At 40.0% G+C, this 16,278-nt stretch overlaps 2 protein-coding genes and 1 non-coding gene across 3 annotated transcripts; 1 reads left to right on the top strand and 2 right to left on the bottom strand.

The window, feature by feature from the left end:
* Window positions 1-1,522: 1,522 nt before the first annotated feature.
* LOC133480851 (alpha-2-HS-glycoprotein-like) lies at window positions 1,523-3,620 on the bottom strand. Its single transcript, XM_061779519.1, has 7 exons — window positions 3,328-3,620; window positions 2,911-3,021; window positions 2,747-2,831; window positions 2,134-2,303; window positions 1,946-2,062; window positions 1,779-1,859; window positions 1,523-1,707 (listed from the first exon to the last, which is right to left on the bottom strand). The coding sequence occupies exons 1-7, from the start codon at window positions 3,529-3,531 to the stop codon at window positions 1,564-1,566; spliced, it is 912 nt and encodes a 303-aa protein (XP_061635503.1). The 5' UTR covers window positions 3,532-3,620; the 3' UTR covers window positions 1,523-1,563.
* Window positions 3,621-6,277: 2,657 nt separating this feature from the next.
* pole4 (polymerase (DNA-directed), epsilon 4, accessory subunit) lies at window positions 6,278-16,242 on the bottom strand. The gene is given in 11 exon segments (XM_061778961.1): window positions 6,278-6,467; window positions 6,539-6,619; window positions 6,714-6,830; window positions 6,900-7,024; window positions 7,027-7,059; window positions 7,581-7,665; window positions 7,736-7,846; window positions 8,228-8,388; window positions 14,285-14,326; window positions 14,530-14,614; window positions 15,972-16,242. Coding segments are annotated over 11 exon segments (1,245 nt in total). The 5' UTR covers window positions 16,233-16,242; the 3' UTR covers window positions 6,278-6,323.
* On the top strand, window positions 10,120-10,191 carry trnap-cgg (transfer RNA proline (anticodon CGG)). The gene has a single exon. It is a non-coding gene; the product is annotated as a tRNA-Pro (tRNA).
* Window positions 16,243-16,278: the final 36 nt, after the last annotated feature.

The raw sequence follows: 16,278 nt of genomic DNA on the forward strand, positions 1-16,278 counted from the left end.
TCCTGCCCGATGATGGCTGGGATGTGCTCCAGCACGCCCGCGACCCAAGTGAGGAGAAGCTGCTCAGAAAATGGATGAATGGATGAATTTGTCTTGGAAAAAATATTTGTCATGAATTTATGTTTCAAGACAAAAAAAAAAAAAAAAAGAATTGTTTTGAAGAAAGTACATAGTCGAAGTAAATTGTTTTAAAGAAAAGCTGTAATTTTATAAGACTAGTCTTATACTATTTGTTTATTTATGTATTTATATATAGTCATACTATTTATTTATTAGTATTTATAAAAAGAAAATTAACTGCTTTTTTCCTCCAAGAAATAAATATGTTGCTTTCAAGACAAATTCATAATCTTATGATAATTATGAATTTGATATTTTACAACCACAAATTTGTAATCTCTGACAATAAAGTTGCATTAAATTAATCCATCCATCCATTTTCTGAGCCGCTTCTCCTCAGGGTCGTGCTGGAGCCTATCCCAGCTGTCATCGGGCAGGAGGCGGGGTACACCCTGAACTGGTTGCCAGCCAATCACAGGGCACATACAAACAACCATTCGCACTCACAGTCACACCTACGGGCAATTTAGAGTCTTCAATTAATGCATGTTTTTGGGATGTGGGAGGAAACCGGAGTGCCCAGAGAAACCCCATGCAGGCACGGGGAGAACATGCAAACTCCATACAGGCGGGGCCAGGGATTGAACCCCGGTCCTCAGAACTGTGAGGCTGACGCTCTATTAAGAAAAAAAGTTTATCTCTGACAACCAATCACAAAGGTAGCAAGGCCCGCTACCTTTGCTAGGGTTGCTAGTTACCAGATAACTAGCAACCCTTTATTGCTCAGTGACTGTTTTTGGTCAATGGCTTTGTTTCAAAAGTGTTCTGTCTGTTGTCATACTAGAGCAGCTCCAACTACCAGGACAAAGTCATTGTGTTTTTTGGACATACTTGGCAAATAAAGATGATTCTGAGGAGCTGATGACAGGAAGGGATAGTTTTTTTTTTTTATAAAAAAAAAAAAAAAACTTCAAATTGAGCTAAAACTTTACATCACAATGAATTTGGACAAAATTCACAAATGTCTCACAGCATCACAAACCTCAGTGGGTAAGGAATGGAATCAGTTTGAAAGCATTTGGTTCCATCAGTTAAAAAAAATAAAAAGCCATGTGAAGTTACTTGACAAAATGCCACATTCCAGTGCATAGCCTTCAAAATAAGCCTAGAAGCTTAAAACTCAATGATTTTAATGCCATATTTAACTTAGCTGAAAATAATTAAGTGGGTTAGTCCCACACAGCCTTTGAGTTTGTATGCTTGATATTAATACTATTCTAGAGAACACCGAATCAAATGTTCATTTTAGTCTATGCTGCAAGCTACCAAGAAAAATAGGGAATCAATAGATTGGAACCGGAAATCACTCAAATTTAAAAAAAAAAAAAAAAAAAAAAAAAAAAAAAAAAAAAAAAAAAAAAAAAAAAAAAAAACTCAACCCTACAGATAAGGGGAAGCAAAGTACTTTCCATTTTTTATTACAATAGTTGACAAGCAATGACATCACTTAAGCGGGAATGGACAAATGTGGTGGATAGCCTTATTGGGGTAGTTCAGCCGCGCCTTGCAAGCACAAGCTTCTGGACTTTGGTGGAACAACGGCCTGCACACGGGCTGTGGCACGTCAGTCGGATAGGGGCCTGGATTCTGTGGAGAGCAAAAAGGTAAACAATGAGGTGCTCTGTGTACAATTAGAAGTAGCACTTTGGTGGACTTACTTTTGGGCTATATAATTCACACTCAAGTTTTCCCACTTGTCTGTGCAAGTTGTAATAGGATGTTTGACAAAAGGCATGATGCTTTTAAAAAAAGAGAGTCCAGTTAAAAATCAAAACAGCCATTTGTGTTCATTTTTGACCATGCATTAGTATGAAAGTCAACTCACAGCTCTGTCCGGACAACGAGGCGTGCAGGCCACAAAAGTATTCCTGGCACCTCTGGGACACGTGGTCTCAACCAGGGCAAACATGAGCGAGGTAATCGTGCCGATGGTTTCAACGGACTGAGACAGGGAGGATAATGTGGTGTTAAAGGACATGACTGAGCAAGGAAAACCGGCGAAAAACTCATTACCTCCATTGTCACGTGAGCCACTTCCATCAGGGTAAAGAAGTTCTCGTGTTTGCCCTCCTGGTTGAACTGGACCACAGAGTCATGCACAGCCTTCACAGCTGCTGGGTCATCCAGCGGCAACAACTTGGGGCAAGAGGGACAAATTGTCACCAGCTCCTCATTGGCAAGTTCTGCACACATTACCAAAAGTAAAAAGCATGGATTTTATAAAAAGAGGTTACATTTTAAGTTATAAAAAAAAAAAAAAAAAAAAAAAAAAGTGACTTCAGATTGTTGGGGGAACTTTGAAGAATCAAGCCTGTTTTAGTGTCACAATAAAGGTGCATTTGTTTAGCATGCAGGAGGAGGGAGGAATAAAATTTAAATTTGTACTACAACATCTTCAAAATGTTATTTTGCTCCAAAAAAATAGATATAGTATAATATCAAGCTAAACTGTACAAGTAACATAGAAAAAAAGCATTTGCAATCTTTATCCCAAACCTACCTTCCATATTCTACATTTAATCCATTTCAAAAGGAAATGCAGAGTTTCAGAACAAAAAGTTTTAACTGAGGTTCCACAACATTTTTGTTTCAGAAAGGCAAAGAAATGTGACAAAGCAGTTGTGACCTGGTCTGGTAGTGCAGTCGTGTCTGATGACTTTGGCCACGCCCCACATCACCCAAAATTCAATGCTGCAGGTGGCCACTGCACCCTAAACAAGAAACAACAGCACACTTAGCATGTCACCTACATGAGCAGCTGTAATCTTTCGGGACCAAATTCATATTTACCCGTTCATCCCGTCGCCACAGCTCACATTGGTCATCGGGTTTGGGGTTGGTGAAGTGACATTTGGTCTGCACCAGCTTCACATTCACATCTATGTGGCAACCTCCTGATACCTGGATGGAGGAACAGACAGTATCCAAACTTTTCAAATGAATGCTCTGCCACAACAGCCCCCCCCTTTCCCCATTTTATAAAGCTACAAAAAGGAGACATTTGAGGGTGCTTTCCAAACAGAGACTGCCAAAGTGCAGTGTGAGGTCATGGAGAGAGAGTCAGGGGAAACCCCCACACACACCAAGTAGAGCAGAACCCATCATGCTTTGGCTTTTATGCTACCATTTTTTCCAAGCAAAAAAAAACATATAATAAATTTTAAAAAAATCCAACTAGCTTGTATGAAAACTGGAAAAAGTACCAACCTGTTGATATTTGCTGCCCTGGACCTCTTGCAGCTTGAACCTGAATCCATGCTCCCGCTTTCTATTGATGTGTTGGACACCGAGGCTCGCAGCCGCCGCCACGCTTTCCTTGTCACAGGTGACTGCCGGCAAAGGTAGCGCCGCAAGGAGGCCAGGAAGAGCTGCAGCGCACCAGAGCAGAACCCCAAATAGGTAAGTCATCATGATGACAACAAAGAACTGGAAACAGCACACCTCAGACCAGACGCAAACAGACTTTAACCACGCTAAGGATCTCTGACGGCAAATCACAGTGGAGGAGAAATGCCCAACACCTGTGTCCTAATTAGTGGTGGATGTACTTTCAATCAATCAGGTTCATTCACCTCAGCTGAGCTTTTGCAAAAAACAAAACAAAAAAAACTGCAGTATCAGTTTACAAATATGTATTTTTTTGTAGGAAAATATTTATTTAATTTTTTTAGAAAAAATGATGTACTTTATGAAAAACATATTGTTATTTTAAGAATGATATTTTTAAGTTTAGAAAAATTATGTGTCATGACTTTCTGTTTCAAAACAAAAAACTAATCTCCAAGAAACTATTTTTATTTTTATTTTCAAGAAAATGTTTTGGAGAAAGTACATAGTATAAAGAAAAGCTGTAATTTTATGAGAATCATCTTATACAAATGAGAAAAAAAAGTATTTATAAAAAGAAAAAAAAAAAAAATATATATATATATATATATATATATATATATATATATATATTTGAGAAGGGGGCCAAAACATTTTCACGGTACTCTACACTGCGGACGACTGGTTAGCACATCTGCCTCACAGTTCTGAGGACCGGGATTCAATCCCCGGCCCCAACTGTGTGGAATTTCCATGCCTGCGTGGGTTTTCTCCGGGCACTCCGGTTTCCTCCCACATCCCAAAAACATGCATGGTAGGTTAATTGAAGAATCTCAATTGCCCGAAGGTGTGAATGTGAGTGCGGATGGTTGTTTGTTTGTATGTATGTGCCCTGCGATTGGCTGGCAACCAGTTCAGGGTGTACCCCGCCTCCTGCCCGATGATAGCTGGGATAGGCTCCAGCACTCCCGCGACCCTTGTGAGGATAAGCGGCTCAGAAAATGGATGGATGGATGGATGTTTCTGTAGGGCCCAATTGTTGTTGGTCTTGGAGCAGTTAAAAACTTAAATGGTGGCAGGTGTGTGTCGACTCCCATATATATATATTTTTTTTTAGTTTATTTGATGTTCATGCTCTGATTTAAAAAAAAAAAAAAAGTTACTCACGAGTTACCCTTAACTAGTAGTAAAGTAGGCGGCACGGTGGACGACTGGTTAGAGCGTCAGCCTCACAGTTCTGAGGACCCGGGTTCAATCCCCGGCCCCGCCTGTGTGGAGTTTGCATGTTCTCCCCGTGCCTGCATGGGTTTTCTCCGGGCACTCCGGTTTCCTCCCACATCCCAAAAACATGCATTAATTGGAGACTCTAAATTGCCCGTAGGCATGACTGTGAGTGTGAATGGTTGTTTGTTTCTATGAGCCCTGCGATTGGCTGGCAACCAGTTCTGGGTGTACCCTGCCTCCTGCCCGATGACAGCTGGGATAGGCTCCAGCACGCCCGTGACCCTAGTGAGGAGAAGCGGCTCAGAAAATGGATGGATGGATGGATAGTAGTAAAGTAGTTTTTTCATTGAGTATTTTTGTTCTCAAGTAAATATTTGAATGTCTTCTTTTTACTTTTAGTTGAGTCATATTATTCAAATGTAACAGTACTCTTACTTGAGTACAATAATTGGGTACACTACCCACCTCTGCCAAAATAGTAGTAAAGGTTGGCTTGGCAAAATATGTCTCCTTTAACACACATGGCGCAGCACCACATACTAACAGAGCATTCAACAATATGGTATTTATTCTCCTTGCTCTGTGAGGACGACAAGTACTGAAGCTCAGTAGGGCACCTTCTCTGCTTCTTCTTCTTGGTCTTCATTGTGCTCCATCTGTTCCAGTAATCCTACCTGGCATGTTGTGGTACAAGGTAGTACGACTGTACACTGAAAGCCTGCAATTCTAAATTCAGACTTGCCTGTATACAGTACTGTCAAAATCAATAAAAACTGATTGCTGAATAAATGTCTGTTTCACAGTATGTTAGAAGGGGAGGCTATACATGAGAAGGAAACGTGAAGAGCAGCAGGGATGAAGACCCCAAAGAAGAGTGTGGCAAAAACCAACGCACACGAAGATGTGCTTGTGCCCAACGGCGGCGAACATGTTAACTTGATTAATAGCCAGTCATCTCAGTGCAACATTTGGAATATTATATTGTGCAAAGGAAGCTTTCACAGAGCGTCAGTGAACTGTCAATTGGGTGAGTGAAACAAAATACATCTATGCCAACATTGAGATCGCTAACGGGAAAAATGGTTGGTTGCACTTTTGGTTTTTAGTTTGTCTTCAGACCAACACAATAGCCAATAAAAAAAAAAAAACACTTGAGCTAAAACTTCACCATAGCAACTTTACAATGAATTTGGACAACATTCATAACATCTCACAGTATCACCACTAACCTCAGTGGACCAAGGAAAATAATTCCATCCATTTACATAAGAAAATTAAAAAGACAAAAAAAAAAAAAAAAAGTTACTTTGTGCCAAAATGCTGAGCTCTTGGGCATACCCTTCAAAATAAGCCTACAAACTTAAAACTTGCACATAACCATTTGTGATAAAACAGCAGTTAATGAATGTCAGAGTTAGTTCCACATACTGCCTTTTAGCTCATAGAGACTCTTAAAGAGTCAAATGCTCATTTTAGTCTATGCTGCTAAAATGTTCGTTATTTGGACAGCCTTTATTTAAAGGCAAACCTTTGACCCAGCAAAGTATAGAGAATCATTTGGAACCAGAATCCCTCAAATTCAAACAATGCCCAACCCACAGAGAAGTGAAAGCAAAGTACTTTTTATTACAATGAGTTGACAAGCACTGACATCACTTAAGCGGGAATGGACAAATGTGGTGGAGCGTCTGATCGGGGTAGTTCAGCCGCGCCTTGCAAACACAAGCTTCTGGACTTTGGTGGAACAACGGCTTGCACACAGGCTGTGGCACATCAGTCGGATGGGGGCCTGGATTCTGTCGAGAACAAAAAGGTGAACAATGAGGCGCTCTGTGTACAAGTAGAAGTAGCACTTTTGTGGCCTTACTTTTGGTAGATATAATTCACACTCAAGTTCTCCCACTTGTCTGTACAAGTTGTAATAGAAGGTTTGACAAAAGGCGTGATGCTTAAATAGAAAAAGTCAAGTTAAGAACCAAAACAGCCATTTTTGTTCGGATGAGTTCATCTTTGACCATCCATTAGCATGAAAGTCAACTCACAGCTCTGTCTGGACAGTGAGGCATGCAGGCCACAAAAGCATTCGTGGCACCTCTGGGACATGCGGTCTCAACCAGGGCAAACATGAGCGAGGTAATCGTGCCGATGGTTGCAACGGACTGAGACAGGAAGGATAAGTGTTAAAGGATGTGATGGAGCAAGGAAAACCGGCGAAAAACTGTCATCACCCCCATTGTCACGTGAGCCACTTCTATCAGGGTGAAGTAGTTCTCGTGTTTGCGCTCCCGGTTGAACTTGACCACAGCATCATGCACTGCCTTCACAACTGTCACGTCATCCAGAGGCAACAACAGGGACAAATTGTCACCAGCTCCTCATTGGAAAGGTCTGCACACAGGTGGCATGTTACCATAAAGTAAAGAACATGGGTTTTATGTCAAGAAATTACATTTTGAGTTAAAGGGGGGGAAAAAAAAGAAAAAAACAGCTTGTTGGGGGAACTTTGAAAAACCAAGTCAAGATCCTGTTGGACTGTCATAACAAAAAGGTGCATTTGTTCAACATCCCCCCAAAAAATAGTTACATTTTAAAATAGACCATTTGTATTAAAAAGGAACCTCTTCGAAGTTATTTTGCTCTAAATTAGTACTCAGTTTGCCACCAAAGAAAGTGAAATCTGTTTGTGATTAGTTATAGAAGGAAGCCAAACTGTACAATTTTTAAAAATTAACTGATGGCAAAAATATGCAATTTATCTCAAATCTACTGTCCATTTATTTCAAAAGGGAATTCATGCTTCAGTTCATGAATGGAGTCTCAGAACAAATAAAGTTTGTCAACTGAGGTTCCACTGCATTTTGTTTCAGAAAGGCAAAGAAACATGACAAAGAGCTGTTGTGAGTTGTGACCTGGTCTGGTGGTGCAGTCATGTCTGGTGACTTTGGCCACACCCCACATCACCCAAAATTCAATGCTGCATGTGGCCACTGCACCCTAAACAAATGACAACAGCACGTCACCTACATAAGCAGCTATAATCTTTCAGAACCAAATTCATATTTACCCGTTCATCCCGTCGCCACAGCTCACATTGGTCATCAGGTTTGGGGTTGGTGAAGTGACATTTGGTCTGCACCAGCTTCACATTCACATCTATGTGGCAACCTCCTGATACCTGGATGGAGGAACAGACAGCCAAACTTTTCAAAATTGTTAATGTTCTACCACAAACAACCCACTCCCCAGAATTAATCCTTGCTGGCCTTATGTAGACTTCCTGGTTATAAAACAAGTGTTAAAAAGCTATGAAAGGAGGAGACATTTGAGGGTGCTTTCCCAACTGGGCCTGCCACAGTATAGTGTTAGGTGAAGGGGGTGGGAGAAGTTGAGCAGAACAATTATGCTTCAGCTTTCATGCTACAGTTCCAAACAAAACCATACTTCAGAATTAAGAAACGCTTTTCCACTAAAGAAAATGCAACCCCCTCCCCCCAAAAAAAAAAAAAAAAAAAAAAAAAACACAACTAGCTCACATGTAAGCTTGAAAAGTGCCAACCTATTGATACTTGCTGCTCTGGACCTCCTACAGCTTGAACCTGAATCCATGCTCATGCTTTCTATTGATATGTTGGACACCGAGGCTCGCAGCCACCGCCACGCTTTCCTTGTCACAGGTGACTGCCGGCAAAGATGGCACCGCAAGGAGGACAGGAAGCGCTGCAGCACACCAGCGCAGAACCGCAAATAGGTGAGTCATCATGATGACAACAAAGAACTGGAAACAGCACATATCCGATCAGACGCATACAGACTTTAACCAGGCTGAGAAGCTCTGACCACCAATCACAGTGGAGGTCAAATGTCCAACACCTGTGTCCTGATTAGTGATGGTTGTACTTTCAATCAATCAGGTTCATTCACCTGAGCTGAGCATTAGGAAAGAAAAAATAAACTGGAGCTTCGTTTAAAAAAATATGTATAGTTTTTTTTGTAGGATGAATGTATTGTTATTCTAAGAATGACATTTTTCTTTTTAGAAAGAAATATTTGTCATGAATTTATGTTTCAAGACATAAAAATATTTTTAAATTTAAATGTTTACTTTTTTTCAAGAAAATATTTTGAAGAATTATTTATTGTGAAGAACGTACATAGTAAAAGTTGAAGTAGAAGTTATTTTCAGAAAAGCTGTTATTATACAAGAACAGAAAAAAAGTATTTATAAAAAGAAAATAAACATGTATTTCCCCCCCCAAAATAATACAAGACCAATTCATAATCTTATGATAATTATTTTGTATTTTATATTTTTGCACTAAAGTGATAATCTTCTGACAATAAAGTTACAATAAAATAATATTGTAGAAAAAATCTGTCTTAATTATAAACCTTTCAAACAACTGCTAATTTAAAAGTCCTTTATTTTGGCTATTTAGACCTCCATAGAATGACTCGCTAACACGGACTTAGTATAAAAGTGTCAATTTCATTAAAAAAAAAAACAGTCATATGAGTGTCTGACAGCTACTTCTGTTTGACCCAGTTTTGTATCCGCATTGTCCATATTTGGCTATGACCGCCCCGTTTCCTCTGATTGGTTTCCCCCATAGAAGAGCCACTTGTGAGACCACACGTTCATTATGGTGACAGCGCTGGCTCGGGAGCGGAAAGGGAAGGTGGAGATCTTCGCTAGCGACGTAGATAAGCTCAAGAAATTCAATTGACCTGATTTCAGGCCCCTCAGCAGAAAAAAACATCTGGAACTCAGGAATGTGGGCACGAAAAAGCAGCCCAATAATTCAAAACATCATAGTTGGGCTAATCGAAACGAGTATCAATGTTACAGTAATTATAAACCTTTCAAACAATTCGATTTTATTCATATTTACTGGGGCACCGTAGAGACAATATTACATCCCAAATACTATAAAAAGTTGGTTTGGCAAAATATGTCTCCTTTAACACACATGGAGCAGCACCACATAAGCACACACTGAAGCTTAGTAGGGCACCTTCTCTGCTTCTTCCTCTTGCTCTTCATTGTGCTGCATCTGTTCCAGTAGTACTACCTGGCATTTTGTGGTACAAGGTGGTACTACTGTACACTGAAAGCCTGCAACTCTAAATTCAGACTTGCCTGTATACACTACTGTCAAAATCAATAAAAACTGATTGCTGAATAAATGTATGTTCAGAGGGATTCACAGTATGTCATAAGTGGACACTATACATAACAGAAGGAAACGTGAAGAGAAGCAGGGATGGTCAAAAGCATTGTATGTTGCACTGAAATGTAAATAAACGATTGTCCTCACAGTCCATGTTGCAATGTGTGCTCAGATGCTGTCTGAGAAGAGCAGTTGGACCGTCTGCCTTCAGAATGAGTTCAATGCGCTGTTCAGTGAAAGTGCCTGCACCAGTAGAACTAGCATGTTACAAGACAACCGTGGCTCGTTGGTCTAGGGGTATGATTCTCGCTTCGGGTGTGAGTGGTCCCGGGTTCAAATCCCGGACGAGCCCTCATTTAACAGTTGATGTATCTTTGCACTTCTTTAGCAGTTTCATGTTAGTCTTCATCTGCACTGGTTAGGCTAGCATGTAAACAGATAAACAAGGTTATCGTTCTTGCTTTCAGTGTAGGCGATCGTGGGTTCTTCATGAACTGTAGTTTAACACATACCTGAAGGATCTTTTGCCAAGGGTTTCAACTCCTTTGGCAGTTATAATAATACCTTTATTTTATGGATCGTTTTTAAAGGGCACTCAAAGATGCTTTACAAATAATAAAATAATAACATTTAAAAAAACAATAAAAACAGGAATAAAACATGACAGATTTACACGTTAAAAACAATTCAGAAGAGGTGGGTTTTTAGTTGAGATTTGAAGGTGGAGAGATCTGAGTAGGCGTTTTGAGAGATGATTCCAGAGGTGCAGAGAAGGCTCTGTCACGTCAGGTACGATGCCTGGTCCGGCGTAGTGGAGAAATTGGTGTAGGAGATCGGAAAGATAGGGGGCCTGGTTACGGAGGGCTTTGTGAGTGAACAGAAGGGCTTTGAACTGGACGCATTGTGGAATCGGGAGCCAGTAGAATTAATGGAGGACAGAGGCGGGCACATGAGCTGGATATACTGATCTTCATTGAAAAGTTTGCTGGATGAGCCAAACAGGATGCTATTACAGTAGTCAAGTCTTGATATGACGAAAGCATGGATTAGGGTTTCAGCTGTTTTTGTGATCTTGATGCTCTTGAAGGTGAGGTTGGTGTTGAAGACCACGCCTTTCATTTTTTGCAGTTACCACTCCTTTGGCAATTAAGTGAAAGCCTCTGCACCGGTTCCTCTCATATCCCCAAAACATGCATGGTAGGTTGATTGAAGACTCTAAAGTGCCTGTAGGTGTCAATGTGAGTGCAAATGGTTGTCTGTTTATAGATAGAGAGTGAAAAGAGCTAAGTTTGTGAAATTAGCATGTAAGCAGTTACTCATTGGTCGACTGAGAGGTACAATACTTGCTTTGGGTGTGGTCCCGCTAATGTTGTAAATGCTTTTACAGTTCAGCTTTTGGGAGAGTAAACAGGTCTCTGGTGACAAAAATAGCTTGCTACATGTAGCTTGTTTGCAAGAGGTATGATTCTAATGTAGGTTACGAGGTCCTGGGTTCAAATCCTGTACAAGCGTTTGCTTTACATTTAGTTTAAGGATCTTTCAGTTTCCGCTACTTTGGCAGCAGGGGCGTCACTAGGTTTTATTTTAGGATGGCTAAAGCCCCTCCTATGAACTTCTAAAGCCCCCCAAAAAAATATTTGGTAGTATGTTTTTATGGCAGGTTTATTGTCTTAATTGTACTATTTTTTACGAGAATATTTAACACAACGCATTGTAATATTTTTCTTGATTTTTCAAAATAAAATTCACATCATTTTAACACTGTGTTTTTAAGAAAATTTCACAATATAAATAAAAACAGTTTTTTCCTCCGAATTATTTTTTTTATGAGAATAAAGTTACACTAGGGGAACAGGTTACATTTTTGGAGTAAACAATAATATTCAATCACGCAATATTATGAGACAAAACATTATTAACATTATTCTTGTAATGACTTTTCATATATATTTTATCCAGTGTGGGTGGCTCTCATTCTTTGGAGAGTGCTGGTTTATGAAAATAAAAGTGACCATTTGGCCAACCATTCCTCAATGCTTTCATTCATTGAGAGTCTTTAGATTTTCTTCTCACCTGAGACTGCCTTAATAGAATGTCTTTCTTGACTGTGGAAATAAAAATGTCCAATCCTTCAACATGAGCTTGTGTGTTTTTGTCTGTGTGTCTGTGTCAGTAAAACATTCCTCTGTAGGGAGTAGACTGGTGCACTCTTAGAACCAAACATCTGTGATTCTCACAGTTCTGTTTCATCGCCGGCCGAAACACTAAACCCAGAAAATCAGCTAAAATACACTCAGACATTTATTTGGAAAATTCGTAGTGCAACAACTTGCGGGGGCTTGACTGTACTTCCAGTGTGAACGAGAGCATTTTGTACGTGTTTCATGAATGCGGTCAGCAAGAACAACACACAGAGATCCCAGACATTCCATGTGTGTGTGTGTAAAATACCTCCACAATGTGGGACAAAATTCAGCACTTCATTATTTTTTTCCTTTAACTGTGTGGCGAAGCGAGCCACTGTATAATAAAACTAAAATTAAGTAAAACAACTCAACCTTTTGGAACAGGACGGTATTTGCAGAGACACTGACACCCTGTGGTTATGTGTAGGTACAGCTGGAATTAACACGTCGACTTCAAATGTAAATTTATTCTGTGATCAGGATTGTAACTCAGTTTACCCCTATATCATAGCAACTTTCCCCATTGAAATGAATTGAAACACAATTAATCCATTCCAGTACACCCCAAAACACCACAATTTTTTGTTACGTTTTTAATAAAGAAAAATAGAACTGCATTGTACAAAAACATAAGAGACTATAAAGAAAAACAGTTTTTATAAAGTGTAATTATTATACATTGGGGCAAGCCGAAAGTCACAAGACAGGTTGGCCCTCCTTTGCCGGTTAGCCTGGATGTGAGTGGCTGCGTGTGAGTTGTGGTCTACAGCAACTCCTTGTGAGTATTTTCATTTTGTATTTGTGTGTTTGACCATCTGTCCCGTTCCATAAATGGCGAAAAGTGCATTGGCAACTGTAGCTGTCCTTGCCACATGCGAGGACATTACAGCACCTGAATTCAATTTTTTCCCCCACTTCACCCAAGTGGTGACATATCTGAAGTACGCTCATAACTGAAATTTTGGCTTGCAACACAAAGCAAAAGAAACTGGAAACTTGAAAAACTCATGAGTTGGGGCACTTGTAAGTCAAGGTAGCACTGTATATTGATTGGTAGGCAGACCTCATCCTGTCGCAGCTCAATTTCTGGGTCTAGTCACACTTGGCCAACATTATTATTTTTATTTGTTTTTTTGGGTAAACCAACTGAATATGTTAAGGGACTAGGTTTAAATATCCATATGTAAAAGCAATCTGATACAAAGACACGCAGTCAGCACCTTGGACAGCGATCACTTCGACATGGTCACCTGACTGCATGTTAAATTGTTAAACACTTGTGGAGTTTACGTAACATAAATACATTAATCATCAATTCACAGTGGTTTCCTACTAAAGTAAGCATATTACCAAAATAGTGCTACATTGAATGACTGGGTGTACGCTGCTTGGATAGACTCTTGTTCACGTGACCTTAAATAGTGTGGTATAAGTGATTGAAAATGAATGACAACACTAACATGATAGTACTATGTGATAAATATGAAGCTCTCTTTTCCAGTTGGAGTTAAGATCTTACTTGGTATTATAAAAACTCTACAAATTGTCCAAACTAAATTTGCACAAGGGTGTGTGTGAGCAACAGTACATCACATGAAAAATGCTGAAAACGTTATGCAATATTCCATGAAATTGCAATATTTTTATACATAAAAGCATACCAATAACTCATTCTGAACAAAACAAGTTGTCTGGAACTTATATTTATTTCACCGAATAGCAACATTTCACCAATATTTACAAATAAATGTACACTTGCAATGGCCACACGTAAAGATGTATGTAAAGAATGACATATTACCATCGAAGACACACTGTAGAAAACCAGACATAAATATCCAAATTGTGAAAAAAAACAGAAACATAGCAGAGATGTATTTACTTTGTTTTACGTCTATAAAGATAAAAAGGTTTGACTGGATGGTTTTGATTTGCGGCACAATTTAATCTAACGTACCTGTAAAGAAAATAAAAAAAAACAATAATTAACAACTCAATTAGAGATCAGCCATATTACTCACTTTCAAAAATGATGTGTAGGGATGGACATTTGACTACACATCTGTAATTTACCATGGTAAAAACTAAATCAATATTTATTTATTTATTTTTTTGAAGGATTTTTAGACTGAAATCCCATTTTTGATATTAAAAGAATATTGCTGTCTGGAGGAGTGGTGCTGTGGTGTGTTCCACTTGAAATTATCAAAGGATAAGTGTATGATGCCCAGAAAGAAAGAAATTAATAAAGAAGCTCACCTTCCAGAAATGCAAATTCATCTATGGCCTCAATTGCGTTGTCTGTAGAACAACAACAACTTCAGTATAATTTATGTTACCCTCACACGAGACTTCATTAGGTACACCTGCACAATTTAATATAATCCAATACAAGAGCTGTATCAAATATTCCGCTTTTATAAAGCTCTCGTTCAATCATGTAGGTGTACCTAATAGTGCTGAGGGAAAATATTATCACGTATAGTTCCTTTTTGTCCACTTACCCAGGTCTTTTCTTTGCAATGTTTTTCTCTTGCCTTGCTGCACATATACCAAGGCGTCTTTGGCGATCATCTCGACAAACAACTCCTGTGGGACAAACAGCACCGTCAAAAAAAATAGAAATAAATAAATCCATATCCGGGTTTTAAGCGAACAAGTCTCAGCCGCCAAGCCATACAAATACAGTCAATCAAGTATACATGGGTTGTGTTTTATAACAATACAACAGTGAATATAGTGAAATGTGCGTTCACTGTCGCCCAAATTTGCATGACAGATGAAGGTAATGTTGAAGTGAATGGGAGCGGAGGACGAGACTAACCTCAAAATATCCCATTTTCTTTATATTTTGGCGAATTGCGTTTCACATTGACAGTAACACACGGTAATGCCACGTCGCTATGAATGCTTGACCGCCCTAAGAGACCGTGATTTAGCCAAGGACCATTTAGAGCAAAGCTGTTTTACTTATTTATATTGAGAATAACAGCAACCCAATCAGAGCAAAGTTTATTTAAGTGAGCAAAAGCGACACAGAAAATGGATGGATGGAAATATTAATGAGAAATTGGGCTGTCTCAAATGCCAGGCAGAAAAAGCTAACTAGAATAGCTAGAAAAAGGACATTGTGGGCATCCATCCATCCATTTTCTGAGCCGCTTCTCCTCACTCGGGTCGCCGGCGTGCTGGAGCCTATCCCAGCTGTCATCGGGCAGGAGGCGGGGTACACCCTGAACTGGTTGCCAGCCAATCGCAGGGCACATAGAAACAAACAACCATTCGCACTCACAGTCATGCCTACGGGCAATTTAGAGTCTCCAATTAATGCATGTTTTTGGGATGTGGGAGGAAACCGGAGTGCCCGGAGAAAACCCACGCAGGCACGGGGAGAACATGCAAACTCCACACAGGCGGGGCCGGGGATTGAAACCGGGTCCTCAGAACTGTGAGGCTGACGCTCTAACCAGTCGGCCACCGTGCCCATTGTGGGCATTTTCAACCCAAATTATCTTGCAAACCCAATTAAAACACATAAAAGATTATTTAAAAAAAATAAAATTAATGATGGAAGGGAACCTTTAAAGTGTTTAGTCTAGAATTCAAACCCGTTTTCGTGGCCAACAATAAGTAGATTAATGATATTTTTAAAGTGCTGACCAAAAAATAAATAAATCTCATTATCACATCTGATAGGGCTAAACCAATGAAAGCGAAGTTTACACAAAAGGCCGTCATAAATCACAATCCACAGGGGTGATTTTCGTTGTTAATTGACTGATAAGACTTAAAGTATTGATTATATTATTATTATTATGAGGCACATTCTCGTGGGAAATCAAAATATTTCACGCCGCAGCAGCTAAATATCGCGAGACTGAATCGCCTCACGACAATCACAAGGAATATCCAGCGCTTGGGTCTGTTTTGTTTATTTGAGCTTTACCGTGGCTTTGGCGATGATGAAGACAGACTCCTGGCTGGCGAGGGACACGTCTGGGTCGGTCTTCATCAAGGCCTTGATGCGGGTGAGCGGCAGCTTGGACAGCCGGTTGTGGCCTACGGCTGCCGCGGGGCCCGTCGCCTGCTGTTGAACGCCCTCCTCCTCCGACGGCGCCTCGGCCCCACGGTTCTCCTCCTCCTCGCTCGTGCAGCGGTCGGCCTCGCGTTCCGCGTGGGCGGCGAGGATCGCCACTGTGGATGCCATTTTCTCCTTTTCTTCCCCCGTCGTTAACTTTTACAGAAAACAAAGA

The sequence above is a fragment of the Phyllopteryx taeniolatus genome, chromosome 7, assembly GCF_024500385.1.
Source record: "Phyllopteryx taeniolatus isolate TA_2022b chromosome 7, UOR_Ptae_1.2, whole genome shotgun sequence".
Classification (NCBI taxonomy): Eukaryota; Metazoa; Chordata; class Actinopteri; order Syngnathiformes; family Syngnathidae; genus Phyllopteryx; species Phyllopteryx taeniolatus.